Source organism: Planococcus citri, chromosome 1 (genome assembly GCF_950023065.1).
Source record: "Planococcus citri chromosome 1, ihPlaCitr1.1, whole genome shotgun sequence".
NCBI lineage: Eukaryota > Metazoa > Arthropoda > Insecta > Hemiptera > Pseudococcidae > Planococcus > Planococcus citri.
In genome coordinates, this window is record NC_088677.1 from 64,400,492 (window position 1) to 64,415,980 (window position 15,489).

The following is a 15,489-nucleotide window of genomic DNA, read 5'->3' on the forward strand; positions in this document are numbered from 1 at the left end:
AGCTTTTGTTCGAATACCTTCGCTTAAGAAGACGACGTCCTGTTAATCCACCTCCAGCGGCGTGAATTTTTCGTATTTCAACTTATAACCCAGCTTATAAGGTAAATTTCGACCACTCTATCGACCTATTTCATATCGAACCGGGAATTAATCGTGTTTTCATCTCATAACAGTTTGCTGTCAATTTTGAATTTTTGTGACCTGCTCAAGCGTTCTTGTCGACGAGGAAGAAATTTTCGGTGTTATTTTATTCGTTTTGGAAGCTGTGCATTTCGTATTTGGTAAATATTCAACTTATAATTATCATCTTATAGTGTATTTGCCATGTTTACTTTCGATGATACCGTTTATACGTATAAACGTTTGCCATACGAAACAAATATTACGAATTTCCTACGTACACCTATCTTTACGACTAAGAAACCCGCTAAGTCACCTCGTCAGCCACTCTCGTCCGGGTATTCGTTAGTTTCATCTTGTTCGACATCTTGCGAAGACATCAATATTCGACCTGACAGTCCTGCATCTGATACGACATCTAATAGCTCGGTTACTTTATCGGAAAATTCATACGGCCATCCAAATGCTGACCATTACAAAGAAGTTCGACAACGACTCGAAGAACGTGGACGCAATCGACCTTATTCATTCGACCAATATTGCTACGACTATTGCCGGAAACTATATGGAAGAAAAGAAGAAGCGGAGAAGAACAAAGCACGTACTTTCGATGAAATTATGAATTTTCCGAAGACTGAATACGACGTACCGACTTACGACCAATATTTTGACATCTTGGATAAACTATTTGATGCGAAGATTGATATCGAATATAGATACGAGGATTATCACGATGAATACCTTCATCAGCATCCATTCGACAACAGAAAAGTGCTAAGTCGACCAGATTCGCCAGTTACGAACGATATCTTGGAACGCAATCCATGGTATATTCCAAATAAATTCACACACGACAGAATATTTCAGAAACTGGATAAATCTGGAGATTTATCTCGTGGCAATTTCGCTAAAATCTACAATCAAGAAATGGGACGCTACGGACCAAATGATATCGATAAACCGCCACGAGATCGACCTGTTTCACCCAATTCTGTCGATTTCAATTTATCCGAAGGAGAAATGCCTACTGAAGTCACGTTCGATCGACTCATGCATCAATGGTGGCTACGCGGATGGGATCGCGAATACGACATCGATACCTACTACGAACATCATGAAATTCGACACCCGGAGTTATATGAACACGAACGAGAATGCAGAGAAGAAACAAGAAGATTGGATCTAATGTATCGACTCAAACAATTGGCAAAAATTCAACGTCTAGAGAAGATGGGCTGCCCATTAGCTTGTCCGTTCCCAAGTTGTATCGACAATGATCATTTCTGTCCTCGGTTCCAGCTTGATTACCAGAGACTTATGAAGCTCGATCGAGAAAAACACGATGAATTCAAAGAAGGCTGGCTAAAATTCGAAGAAAGAACAATAAATGATCGTCGAGAAGGTGCTTCAATGCCGATGCAGAAAAAATACGACAATTTGATGAAGAAGAATTATCCTGAAATTGTACGAAAATGGAAGTCAAAATCGAAGAAGAAACCATCGATTCCAACACCATCGAAGAATCGACTCCTGAATTGTGCAGTTTCTGGCTGTGAAATCGACGACGCGTATTTTCCATCTCATAAACATTCATGGATTGATATTTTCAACAGTACCGAGAAATCTCATCGACGACAACTTACCAAATCAGATCGTGAATTTATTCAAGAATGCGAAGACCTTCAAATCGACACTTTTCTATCTGAAACCTATCCCGATGATGACAACTATTCCAACGAAGATGCGATGAGTATCGACACCTCGCTCAAGATATTTATTGAACTACTCGAAGACAATAAGGTTCGCGAAAACGAACCTAGCAATTTTGAAACTGTTCCTGAAGTATCTATTTTGAATCGCGAACTCGTTGAACCTACTCAACAGCCTATTCAATCAACTAATAATGATACATCGGAAGCTGTGAACAATATTGCAAAGTCCATCGAACGAACGAGGGGGATTTCTGACGAAATTTGGAACTCTTTTCTGTCTCATATCGAACGTAAAGAGAAAGCCATGGAAGATATTACGACGTCATCACAACCATCTTATAACTCAAATAATACGACTATTGGACATGCTACGTCGATTACATCGCTTCCCAACATCATGATATCAGCGGCGAAGGAAGAACTAAGAGACGCTCTCGAAAAAGTTGATAATGATTATTACCTAGCTCGAATGCTAGCTCGTGGCCATTTTCTCGAAGGCTTGTCAGTTTACGATTGTTTGAAGTCTGATTATAACGAACATTGTACCAATGGAAAATCCAATCCAGAATTACTCGAATTTTGCATGAAATCCAGAGACGACCTTCATGAGATGAATCAACAACGACAAAAAATTCTCAACAAACTTCGACAAGTATATCACTCGACTATCAGACCAAAGATGGAGAATTTGAAGCTGGCTTCCATTACTGGAATATCAGAACTCATCAGAATTTACAACCCTTCACCGTTTCCCAGCGAATACGACTTCGAGCGTGAAGAATGGTTTGACCCAGACTTAGATGACGATTATCGTTCTGTCAAGATTCGTACCGACGCTCCAGTTATAATGCCTGAAGAATTATTGGAATTTTCATCGATATGCAAAAACGCCATTCAAGAAATTCGAAAAATTGAAATTCGACATCGACGAACTTGCGAATCAATAATCGACAAATACGAAGAAAATCTATGTCAACGAGCTGAAGCTAAAAAATTGGCTAACGAAGAATTGACTTTAGAAGAAAAATCGGCATTACAAGAAAGAGAACTCCAATCGACTTCGACTCACCCACTGGAAACATCTCATACTTCAACAACTCATAACTCATCGAACAACAATAATCCAAGTACATGTTTACATTCTCGTTCATCTAATAATTTTTCATCTGATAGTTTGGATTCGTCTCAATCAACTACGATACCTAAAATTCGACTTATTCCTGTTAATTTAGACGAATTCGTTGCTGTTCCAGCGAGAATGTTTGACGACACCTTAAGCTACCACTCCAGCGAACCGGAACTTGAAGAAATATTCGACCCAGATGAGCGAACCTACTGTTGTTTAATCGAAGGAAACCCTGACGAGAGGTGGCAACCCGTAGACTCCCCCTATGCTTGGAATGAATATTTATATCCTAATTCTAACTCTATTCTTAATCTTTATAATTCCAGCAATATGGAAGTCGACAATCCACCCCAGCTACGTGCCATCTGCCAATTCTGCGGCTTACCGTTCGCTCATGACCACCAGACGCTGAGAAATCCGACGTGTCACCATGTCTATCACCGTGGGTGTCTTCGTAGCTTAGTGCTAGCACCGGACTTTCGTGGTAACATCAAGAAGACCGGCAATCGCTGCCAGCACGCGGACTGTGATGCGGTTTTGGAATTCACGGAAGAATTCGTCTTGGAATTTAGATACGAGCCAATCGACACTGACCCTCATCGTGATGAACGTCAGCAGCGGATCGCTGTACTTGAAGCGCACGTGACGGCATTAACCGACGAAAGAACCGTACGGAACCGCGAGATCGACAACTTACGAAGAGATATTGATGGTACCCGACGAGCTCATAACGAGCTATACGACGAATCCGAGCAGCTCAAACAACGAATCCTGGACCTGCAACGTAATCTCGAAACTGCTGATGCCCGCGTCAATGACTATCAATTTATTCAAGCACAAGCCGACACTTCTGCAAGAGAAATCAATCGACTACTACGCGAAAACCAGGAGTTCGCTCAGACTCGTGAGCTAAATTATCGACTAACTCGAGAATTAGCCGACGCCGACAATCGCATACGTGAACTCAACGAAGAGATGGGTAAGCGTTTAGTAACATCTTATAACAATTATACCAATTTTGCATCTTATATTAATTATCATCTCATACGCTTTTTACATAAAGAACACCGAGTCGACGAAGCTGTTTCCAATCGTCTCCGCCAATTAGAACGAAATCGAAGAAACGATGGTCAAGTAGCTCAGCGATATGTTCCTGAACCTGACTGGCCTCTCGCAGACGATGAAGAAGCTCCCGTTCCGGTGTTGCAACAACCTCACCTTGGCGCGGTCGAACCAATACGCAGCCGAAACGACCCTCGATTAAATCGAACAGCTCATGTCCCTATTGGCCGTGGTTTCGCAGTTGTCTTACCAATAGTACAATACGACAATCGACCAGCTGGTAATCCAAATGAAAACCAAAACGTCCAACGAAATCAACCGATGGCTATTCGCGGTGTCTCTCGACGACGACTAAACCAACCTGCTCGACAAGAAGAAGTAATTCTTGGACGCGACGATTTAAGACGCATCGGTGGAATGAATCCAGCTGACGACGAAGCTCGCATGATCGTCGACCAGCCACCCGAAGAAGTAATTGAAGTTCCCGACGATGACTCTAATCGATCTAACAGTCCAAATTCCGATTTAATGGTAATCAGCGAAGAACCAATTCCAAGCTACGACGACGTCGTTGAGGTACCTATCAACAACGGTGACGTGATTCACGTAGGAGCTCCGATCGCTGGGTCATCGAATTCGACCGCCGATAATGCCGTCATTCCAAGAAACAATGGAACAAACTATCGTCTAGTCATTTCCAACGTTGTAAGTCAGGCACCGTCAATCATCGAACCAGCGGACGAACCGATCGTCAACCAACCAATTCCATTGCTCGCCATTGAACCACCAGCGAATCAGATAGCCGACGAAGAACCAGTTGTAGACGACGCCGAAGAAATCGCCGATAATGGTAATAACGCTGACCAACAACAACCAGAAGCGCTTGCCGACCCTGTTCCTGCTGCCAATGCGGCGAACGAGGAGAGGGTATTTATCATCGACGAAGATAGACATATTTGGCGCGATTGGAATATTTTGAACTTCAGAGACGATGACGATTTTCCCGGAGAAAATTTTAACGACCGCCGACCAATTCTACGCTACGCTGATCTAGACGATGAACCCTACCAATACGGAGTATTCCAACATCGACTTACAAACACGATGGATGATATACGCGAGCTAGGATACGATTTTAATACCCCATTGAATCGTGAATCGGCCCGACATTTTGAATTCAGATTCCAATTCGACTACACATCTATCTTTCGGACCCGATCTAAAGACAAGGACGAGCCCAAGATGTACATTTACTGTGCATTTCTGAACGACTATCTGGTAATCGGCGACGGCGCGGCGCATGACGTCGCCGGAGAACCGCTCCGACACCATGAAGTTCACCAGAAAAGCTGGGATGCCAGTAAACTGTCAGGATCCTTCATGTCAGAGCAGCGTTGCCATTATAACATCTTGACTCATCTATCATATTTACACGACAAGATGATAGTTTCATTCGGCAATCACAACATCATCAAGAAAGAGTCAGAGGAGACCATTCGACTTCATACGACATATATATTACGAAACCTGCTCCGACAAAACGTTATTTCGATCCTTATCCTACCACCAATAATCGCTCCTCGACGTACGGCCGATAATGAAGTTGAACGACGTCAGAATTTCCGAGAATGGTTACGAACCGAAGCTCCATTGATCAGCAAGCAGGGAGTAATCCGGTATTTGCACGAGGCCGAAGAAGTTATCGACAGAATGGAGCCCTACAGAATCGACCGCTCTGGCACAGTTTACTTGCATCCCTTCATAAATTTCGACCTGATCCATCTGCTCGCTCCCATCCTTCACGACGATGAGGAATCTGACGACTAAAACGACCAAAACGACAATCATCCCGAAGAAGACATCTAATCGACCAATATCCACCTTATATCGACGAATTCGACCCAATACCTAGTCATCGACCTCTCGTTCTCAACATCGACTCAGGCTCTCGATATATGCCTGCAGATTTTCAAGTCGACGAAGGAATTTTCGATCACCGGCTGGACTTCGCCTGGAAGCAGCCAATTCATCTTATAACACCGACGAGAGGTCAACAACCTTTGTAAATAATTGTTATCGTGAATTTTTCGTGTTCAACTAGGTTAAGTTTGTTTTGTTTTTCGTGAGTTATTTGTGTTTATATCGCTCTGCGATCAATAGGATTAAGTTATCGCTCTGCGATTGATATTAATTAGGCTAAGATTAAAATTTAGAGACTTTTCTAGTCTTTTCCCACTCTGTGGATGTATATAGTTTAGGTTTAGACGCACTTTTGCATAGTTTTTGACAGTCATTTTTCTATTTTTAACTCTATTTTTATAAGCCTAGTTATGAATAAGTCGACCTGCGATGTAAAGCTTCCGCAGGAATTTTGACTTAAATCTAAGAATTTTTTGACCTTTTGGTTATAAGCTTAGTAAATTTAGGTTTTTTGTCTCTTTTCACGAAATAAAAACAATACAATCGTGTCGAGTATCAATCTTATTTACATCTTATAACCATCTCATAATACAGGTTTCAACTTATAGATATATTTGTGATTTCGAATCAAAATATATTAACCTGCAAATTTTACACGAATTTCATCGATAGGCAACCCCATCGGGCGCTCATAGAAGTACCCACCGAAATTCGTTTTATTCCAAAGTTCACCTCAAGAAGAAGAATTTTGCGTTAATTTCAAGAAAGAAGAATTTTCGATCACGTAAGTACCAGTGCATGAATATTTATTCCAAAGTGCTCGATTTCAACTTATATTTCCATTTTCGACCACAAGTATTCATGATATCTACGTATTTCGACAAACTTTCCAATTTCGACGACTTTGCAAAGTTATGCAAGTTTCAATTATTGAACGTAGAGCAGAGTGCGCAACTGTCAATTTGGCAACATTCGACCTTTTGTTGAACATTCCGCCATTTTGTATCGACCATTCAACCCATTCGCCTAACGACGCGCGCATATCAGCTATTATATAACTATTTCAGCTCATAACCGGACGATGCGCTATTATTATATCGACTTCTTTACGAATTGGTTCTCTCTGTATACTTACGCAACTGTTAAGCGTTCAAAATACTTACGTGATCTCAACTTATAAATTCACCTGAATTAATGCACTCAGTTCTCGCCTAAGGTGTTACTTTCAACTTATAAATCTCAACGAAGACTTCGCTCCTACTCATCTCATAATGGCATCCAAAATGGAATATACGGGAGATCTAGCATTGACGATTCCAGCTTGCGTTGGGTGTCAGAGTTCATTGGCTGAATTACCGAGCAAGAATGCCAGCACGAAAGCCGTTGTTGCACTACGATCTTGTCGACATACCTATCATCTCGTCTGCCTGAAAGTCATGATACACGGTAAGGAAGAAACTTTTATTCCGACATGTATTTACGTGAACCCAGATACGAAAGTGAAGTGTGATTCACCAATCAACATTAAGAAATCGATCCCGATCTCGATCTTTCCGCAACCGATCAGCGACTCGCTACGACTACTGGTAAATAATTCAATTCGACAGAAAATCATTGAATTACAAGAAGAGAAATCATTTTATTTTAACCAGAACCATAAGTTACATAAGTTAAACTTAGAATACTTAAAAACTATCGACAAATTGGAAAACGACGTTCTTCGCAGTAATGGTATCGTATGTGAATTAATCGACAGCTTTCATACTAAGCCAGAAGTGCAGATTTCATCTAATATTCTCGAAGATAAACCGGACGAGTACGACGACCCTGACATTATCGATCTCGACACTTCATCCCTCGACAGCGACGATGATTCAGCAGCGACAGTAATCGAAGCATTTTCTAAGATAACGACGACTACGAATGCAGCTTCAATGCCGACTATCTCGGATCTAGCATCATCTGATAAAACTCCGAACGTGACAGCAATTATGAACGATGGCACTCAACGTACGAATATTGTCGAAAAGATCACTGATAGCGTAGTTACTGGCAGCGTAATGATCCATAACGCGACGATTGTAAATGAAAATAACGTTAATCACAATGTTACTCATCATATTCCGGAACCATTATCGTCTGGGACTTCTGAAGATCTTGATACTCCTTACACGGCAGTTTGCGATTCAAAACCATCGACCAGTTCTCGCTATGTAATTCCAAAAGTTCGTCGCGATGAAACCAGTAAGGATAAAAAGTCATTTGATAACATTACTCCGAAAATTCGACGCGAAGAAACTCATGAAGATCGACGATCATCTGATAACTCATTCATTATCAAAGGAGTACCTAAACACGGAGATTTTGTTAAATTATCGACTCGTAATAAAGCCATGCTGGATATCGCTGAATATCATCAACTTTTACCGTACTTACCGACTTTCATCGATCGACATGTTCCAGATGAGCTACGAATTCATTTAACTGAAGTCTATGATGCCGAGTATGCGTTAGCTGCAACTTTTAATCAAGAAAAGACGACGAATACAATTTTAAACGAACCAGTCTTCTTCATTCAGCAATATTTGGTTGTTGGCGACGGTATGTGTTTTGATCTTGTGAACCATATCCCCAAAATCAACCTCAAGAAACGACCCAGCGTATTCCTAAATCAAACACACACCGCATTATCGATATTGGAAACATTCGACAAACACGTTGTTACATTTCCGAAGTTTATATTACTATCATGCGAAAACATTGGAATTGCTAGCACTAAATCAATTTCATTGATTAAAATTGAAGTAATGAGACTTATCAACTACTTACTCGACGCTGAAGTGAAGAAGATCGTCATTCTGCCTCCTTCATCGACTTCAAAATATCTAGACCGATGCACCCGTCTTCGGCAATTCCTCCGGAAAGAAGCTGTAACTCTCAGTAAATCTGGCAAGGTAACTTATTTGCGAGAAGTTGAAGAAATCATCGACCGACAGAAACTTGCTGAAGACGTAGACTCTATACCGACGCATTCATTGCATACTATACTGGAAACTGCACTTGGTTTAATCCCGAGTTTAGGTTCAAATCTGGTAATCCGACGACGCTGTGTTCCAGTTCCAAAATCATCTCGACGAAGTCCAGCTCATAGTTCTCGACCACCATCACGACAAGTTCCAATTTCATCTTCCATCAAACGAATTTTGGATTCGAAACCGACGGCACCTGTGAAAAGACAACGAAGAAATTAATTCACAAAGTATCGACATCGACATTCACTAAATCATCGGCGAACAAAGCTACTTCCCGTGTATTCCATTTATTCGATCAGTATCATTTTGACTGCCACGCGGTAAACATCTCATAAAACCTGAAACAGAAAGCAGATAAGAATACAATTATTCATCAAGAAATATCAAATTCTTCTTCTTCTACCTAATCGATTCGACGTCACGATGAACCAGACCAATCACATCGGAATCAGCTTATAAGAAGATTTTATTTTTTATTTTATTTTAGTTCCTGGAGAATTATTCTTATTTTTTAAGAATTAATTATCGTTGTTATATTTGAGCAGTATTATATTTTGTTGAGTTGAATTATATTCTTCCAAAATGAATGTCATCTTATATCATGGTATTGCACATAAGCTACTCCTAGCTGCTGCGAATGAACAATTATTGATTTGGCACCAGAATTCGGCGATGGCGATTTGGAAAGCAAGTGTTATGCACTCTTCCATTTCCCATAATCCAGATTTGATTTCGTTGATTCCAAAAACATGTACAAATATCGATTTAGGAATTTATGATACCAGTACTCGAAGATTTATCGTCTCACCTAATAACTACGATCATAAATATGTACATGATGGCGTAAATCTGATACCATTCGACCAAATCCATTTAAACTCGTTCCAGCCACAGTCGAAAATAGTCGTTGTTACTAAAGAAACTCTAGTCCTTAGTGACTATGAATTATACTTTACGTGCAAGACTTTTGTTCTGGATTTCGACCGCATACCATTCATCAAAGTTGTCCAAGGAGTTCCCGGATGCGGCAAGACAACTTATATTTTGGAAAATCTTCACTATACCAGTTTAGACTTGGTCCTATTTCCAACACGTGAAGCATCGATCGACTTTCGCACACGGTACTGCGCCAAATTTGGAGTTTCACCTGATACCGCCTGGCTGAAATATCGCTTCCGTACCATCGACTCATATTTAATGGGTACTGACAAAAACATATATAATCGACTATTTATTGACGAGGGGTCGATGTTGCATTTTGGGCAAATAGTATTTGCAATGTGCAAAAGTTCGGCGAGATTCATCATCATGATTGGAGATACCCATCAGATTCCATACATTAATAGATCACCGATTCCAGCGATTTTTCACAGTTTGATTCCAGATAACCTAATAAATGAAACTGAATATTTATCAATTTCACATCGGTGCACGGCGACGGCTTCATTTTTACTTTGTCATTTCTACAAACATGGAATGTTTACAACATCGACAGTTCGCCGGGAAATGAAAGCTCACCCATATGTAAATATTCGACAACTTCCACTTATCGATGGAGCTCATTACCTGACATTTACCCAGCAAGAAAAGGAATTTCTGTCGAAACATGGATTTCCAACGAATACCATTCATGAATTCCAGGGCAAGCAAAATGAACATATCATCGTCGTGCGTTTCATCAAGGACAAAGTAGCTGTGTTCGAAAGCATACCTCATCAAATAGTTGCGCTAACACGACACCGGAAAAAACTGGATTATTATACCTCCGACTTCGAAGATTCGCTGACGACATTCATTAAAACATCTTACAACTTAACTGATGCTGATTACGATGCGGTCCAGATACGAGTCACGGACTCTCTTTAAAAAAAAAAAAAAAAAATATATAATTATCAACAATATACAGTAAAAATCCTTTTTATTTTTCATTTAATTTGGACAAAATTAATGTCATGTATATTTTTGGAAGCTCTTAATTCACAAACTTTTCATTTGTAAATTTTCAATTTTTTCTTTTCATATTTTTCATAAGATTTATATTTATTCATAAGATTGTAATTTTTCACTTACTATGTACGGAGGTTATTTGACACAGATTTTATGGTTCTTCCTTCCTACTTCTTTACAATATTAAAGGTCACTCTTCGTTCCTAAAATACGATACGAAAATCGGGGCAGGGGTCATACATCGGGTCATTAAGGTCATTAATTCATCTTATAAATATTTCGATTATTCAACTTATAATCAACAGATTACGCCGATTCGATACATATCATCGATTTCAACTCAGACTTCACCGATTCCAGTACGTCCCATCGACACCAGTATAGGCACTCAACTTATAAAGGATATTTTCCCGCTGTTTTTACGTTGGATTTACGATACCATATTTTCTACACTCATATGTCACCCTAAATCGGGGCATTTGTAATGGGAGAAAATTATCACTTTTAAGTCACCTATACTGGGAGAAAACTAATCAATTTCTCCCACTTATGGTGACAGAAAGCTGTTAGAATTCTACTGCCTATACTGGGAGAAAACGTAATATTTCATCTTATACTGGGAGAAAAATATGGCTTTTCTCCCACATACACTGGGAGAAAATATCGACCTCGAAATAATGGAATTAATTGTATTTTATGCCGACTACGTGGGAGAAATATTACGTCAGAATCTGTCAACTTATACTTGGGAGAAAAAACATTGTTATTTTTCTCCCTCCATACACGAAGAAATATTTTGCGGATCCCTGAGACATCGAAATATTACGCGATTTTAATGACCACTTAATGTACATTGACCCCGTCGACCTCCCTGCCTACCTGTTCAGTCGATATACCTACCTTTAAAAAGATGACGCAATTATCGGAAATATTACATAAGATTTCCGTATATGATGCAATCATACGTGAATATTGCGTCATTCAATCGACTTCCTGTTCATTTCTGGGGGTAGCGCTTTAGCCAATCACAACGTTCGGCGCGCGCACAACTTACTCCTACTCTTTTCCTTAAAAATACACATTTTATGTTAACAAGCGGCCTGAAAAACTCTAAAAAGTCAGTCTTGTTGCAGTTTCTCGTTTGGCTTAGTCTTGTCTTAGTACATTCCTTTTCCTTTCGTTGTAATTCGACTCCCGATTCGTTATTGACCCCGGGGAGAGGCACCTACACTCATGGGCAAATAGCAGTCGGTAATATTGGATCCTGTGTTGTTTTATATGCTGTCGTTTCCAGAGCTATGCTTGGGACTAGCTCCCAACATAGCAGGCAGTTCCGTTCCGGTTCTTTTCGACGCCGAAATATTCTACTAAGTTTCAGTTTTCTGGACTTAGTAAAATTTCCAGATCAAGTTGATGTATTCGACCTCTCATCTTATAGTAACGCAGCTTATAATGGACCAGCCCAATTAGGAATTGTAAACCAAATTCCATTCGTGAGTGTTCCCTCGGGGGTCGTTGGTGTTTTCTTTACGTACTCAGATCACCTTCGTATATGTATCGTGGAGTTCGTCTTATTAGTTTCCTTTTCCTTATTATTTCCTTATTGACCTAAGCATCCTCGTGTTATTTTCCTAAGTTTATTGACCTAAGTTTTATTGACCTAAGCATCCTCGTGTTATTGACCTAAGTAATCCAAAAACCAGTCCTAGGCTTATTCTGATAAGTTTCCCGTGTTATAGACCTAAGTTTTCCAAAATCTATTTTTCCACAAAGTAGTCAAATAACCTTCAATTAACCTCCCTTAAATGGTGAGAAAGAATTGGTATTGCGATGCGTTTCAAACCAATTAAATCGTGTGTTACGAAGTTATTTGTGTGTTCTCGATTTATTCCAATCGTAATTAGTTCGAGTGTATAAGCCGAGTATATAATAAAATGTTCAAAATGATTATTTTGAACATCGAATCGTCGAAGTATTTTCATCTTATAATGGTATAAAACGTAAGTATAAAAGTCGAAAATCTTTATTTTCGACCTATTTTCCAGCAGTTACCACTGATTTCGGCCGACTCAAGACATCTTATAGTAATTCATCTTATAAAAACACGCCCAACTCCATTTAATTATTTTTATGTCGTACCAACAATATCTTAAATCTGTCTGCGATCTATCACGACCCTGAGGATTCTATGAGCTAGTTAACAGATCGCAAGAGATATTACCTTATAATTCACAAGCTATTAATTCATCACAACCCAGTGCTTAAAAAGATATCCAGAACAGGCAAAGTGGTATAGATTAGTCTATATTTCTATACTTCAACAGAAATCTCGGAATTGTTATCCAAAAATTACTATTTTTGGTAATTACGCAATTTTGATGGTTTATTTCGAACGCTTCATATTAATACGGCCCTTAAATTTTAATTATAAAATGAATTCCTTTCAATTTTTTTTGCATTCCGCATTTTCAATTTGTATTTTGTTTGCATGAATATTGAATTACAAAATTTCAAATCTTTGAGAGTTATTCCCCCATGTCATAGCACTCATAGCAGATACAGACGCGAAGTATTTTCTTTTCTTATTTACCAATGGATTAATATCGATATTATCGATATTTATCGATATTTTTGAATATCGTATCGAAAATATCGATATTGAAAAATGCATCGATATGCGAACACTAGCCAAAATAGGCAGCCAAACATACCCTTGGACTGTCCGTTCGTCAGCGCTAGAAGCAGCCACGAACGTATGGTCTAAGGGGCGAAGGAGGGTTAAGAAGGAAGCAAGAGAGAGAACACAACATTAAGAGAGAGAAGGGAATCTTCTCCAACCACCTTGGTAAAACGTAGTCAGCGCGAAAAGCAGCCAAGACTACCTCCAAAAATACAAGGCAATAAACAGGTTTTAAATCCGTTTATTTGATCGGAAGAAGATGCTGCTACACAGCCTCTTCTTAGCTTATATTCACAAGGGTACATAGTTTATCTAAGAGTAGTAAACTACCCTTATTTTAACACTAAAACAACGCATCTCCGCGTTACAGTATAATAGCTATACTAACGTTCGCGTCATCCGCGCTATTCTATTCTATTTATTTTATTTTACGTTTAAGAGATCGCGTCATCGCGATTAAAATATTTATTTTAGTTGAAAAATCGCATCATTCGCGATTAAAAAATATTATTTATTTACATGCACGTAATTCGCGCCTAACATATAGAGTTAAAATTCAAAGTGAAAGCGAACCGTGACGCTCATATGTTATTTTCACAAGATGTATTCCCTAAAAACAAAAATACAGCTTATGAGATAGTACTGGGAGCATGGAATAACACCGGTGCAATAATTCGAAAAACTAGATATGATCCAAATACAGTTGCAACCAAAGTGGACGACGGTATGCTGTCACTCAACGAATGGCGCGAATTCTGGATTGAAATTACAAATAAGGATAATAAGAGTAAAATAGAAATAGGAAGAAAGGGAAAAAGTGCATTCTTATCATCAGAAGATTCAAAACATCTACCGATTGAATATTACGCCGTTGCTGGTTCGAACAATGCTACTGTTTTATGGAGCCTTCCTTGTTGATACGCATCGCACTGATGGTTAAAATCATACACTATTTGTACATATAACTTATGGATACCTAATTGACCGAATAAAATTTAAAAACAAATTTTTTGTATTAAATTGTGTCTTGAATTTGAGATTTTTCAATTTTACCTTATTAAATTTCAAAATTGAATAAATCAGACGACGCGGTAGCGTGCCCCCCCGCCCTCCCACGGTTTCAAGCGTGTAATGAAACGCGTTCAACCATAGACGGCGCACCGCCACACGGAGTTATATTCTGTAACTATTTCGTAATGCAATTTCCCGGAGTTTCAAACGCAATTTTCTCAAAAACTATGCGTTTATTCAAAAAACGCATAGATACTTTTTTTCTTATTTTTCAAAAACCTTTCAGAATATATAAGAATGATTTTTGTACGATAAAAATTTGGGAAGTTTCAAGTACCCTGTTTTTTGTAATTTTGGTAAAATTGTTCTTCAAGTTCCACTCAAAGTTAGAAGGATTGACCAAACCGATTTTAATGAAATTTGGAATATAGCTTTGATTTGTTATCCATTACTGACTAAGGGTATAAAATTGTGAATTTTTTGAAAATTGACCCTGCACCCCCCCTTTTTGGGCCCCAAAAATTTTCAAAATTGACCCAAAATATCAAAAGGCACTTCTCCACCACAAACTTGATGTTCATGCAAAAATTGAACTTTGTAGCCCAATTACATCAAGCTTGAGTGGAGTCTAAAGATGCTGAAAAATGACAAATTTTGAAAAAACGAGCATTATATTTATCCAAAGTACAATCAAACCAAAGCTGGGATAGATGTACGTACATCAAAAGGCACATCTACGATGTTCAAAGTACATTTGAACAAAATTTCAGCGTGATTTGTGCCCTATTCGAGGCTGTAGCTTTGTCTAAAGAAACAGTTAATTTGTAATACTAATTTTCTCCATTATTGATTCTTTAGACAAAGCTACAGCTTCGAATA

General features: G+C 39.0%; 2 protein-coding genes across 2 annotated transcripts in view; one reads left to right on the forward strand and one right to left on the reverse strand.

The window, feature by feature from the left end:
• Nucleotides 1-14,597, forward strand: part of LOC135835958 (uncharacterized) — a 35,130-nt gene extending 20,533 nt beyond the window's left edge. Inside the window, exon 3 of the mRNA XM_065350491.1 lies at nucleotides 14,141-14,597. Within this exon, the coding sequence (XP_065206563.1) occupies nucleotides 14,141-14,517 (377 nt within the window). The 3' untranslated portion in view covers nucleotides 14,518-14,597. The remainder of the gene's footprint in view (nucleotides 1-14,140) is intronic.
• Nucleotides 1-15,489, reverse strand: part of disp (dispatched) — a 344,626-nt gene that overhangs the window by 128,084 nt on the left and 201,053 nt on the right. The window lies entirely within an intron of this gene.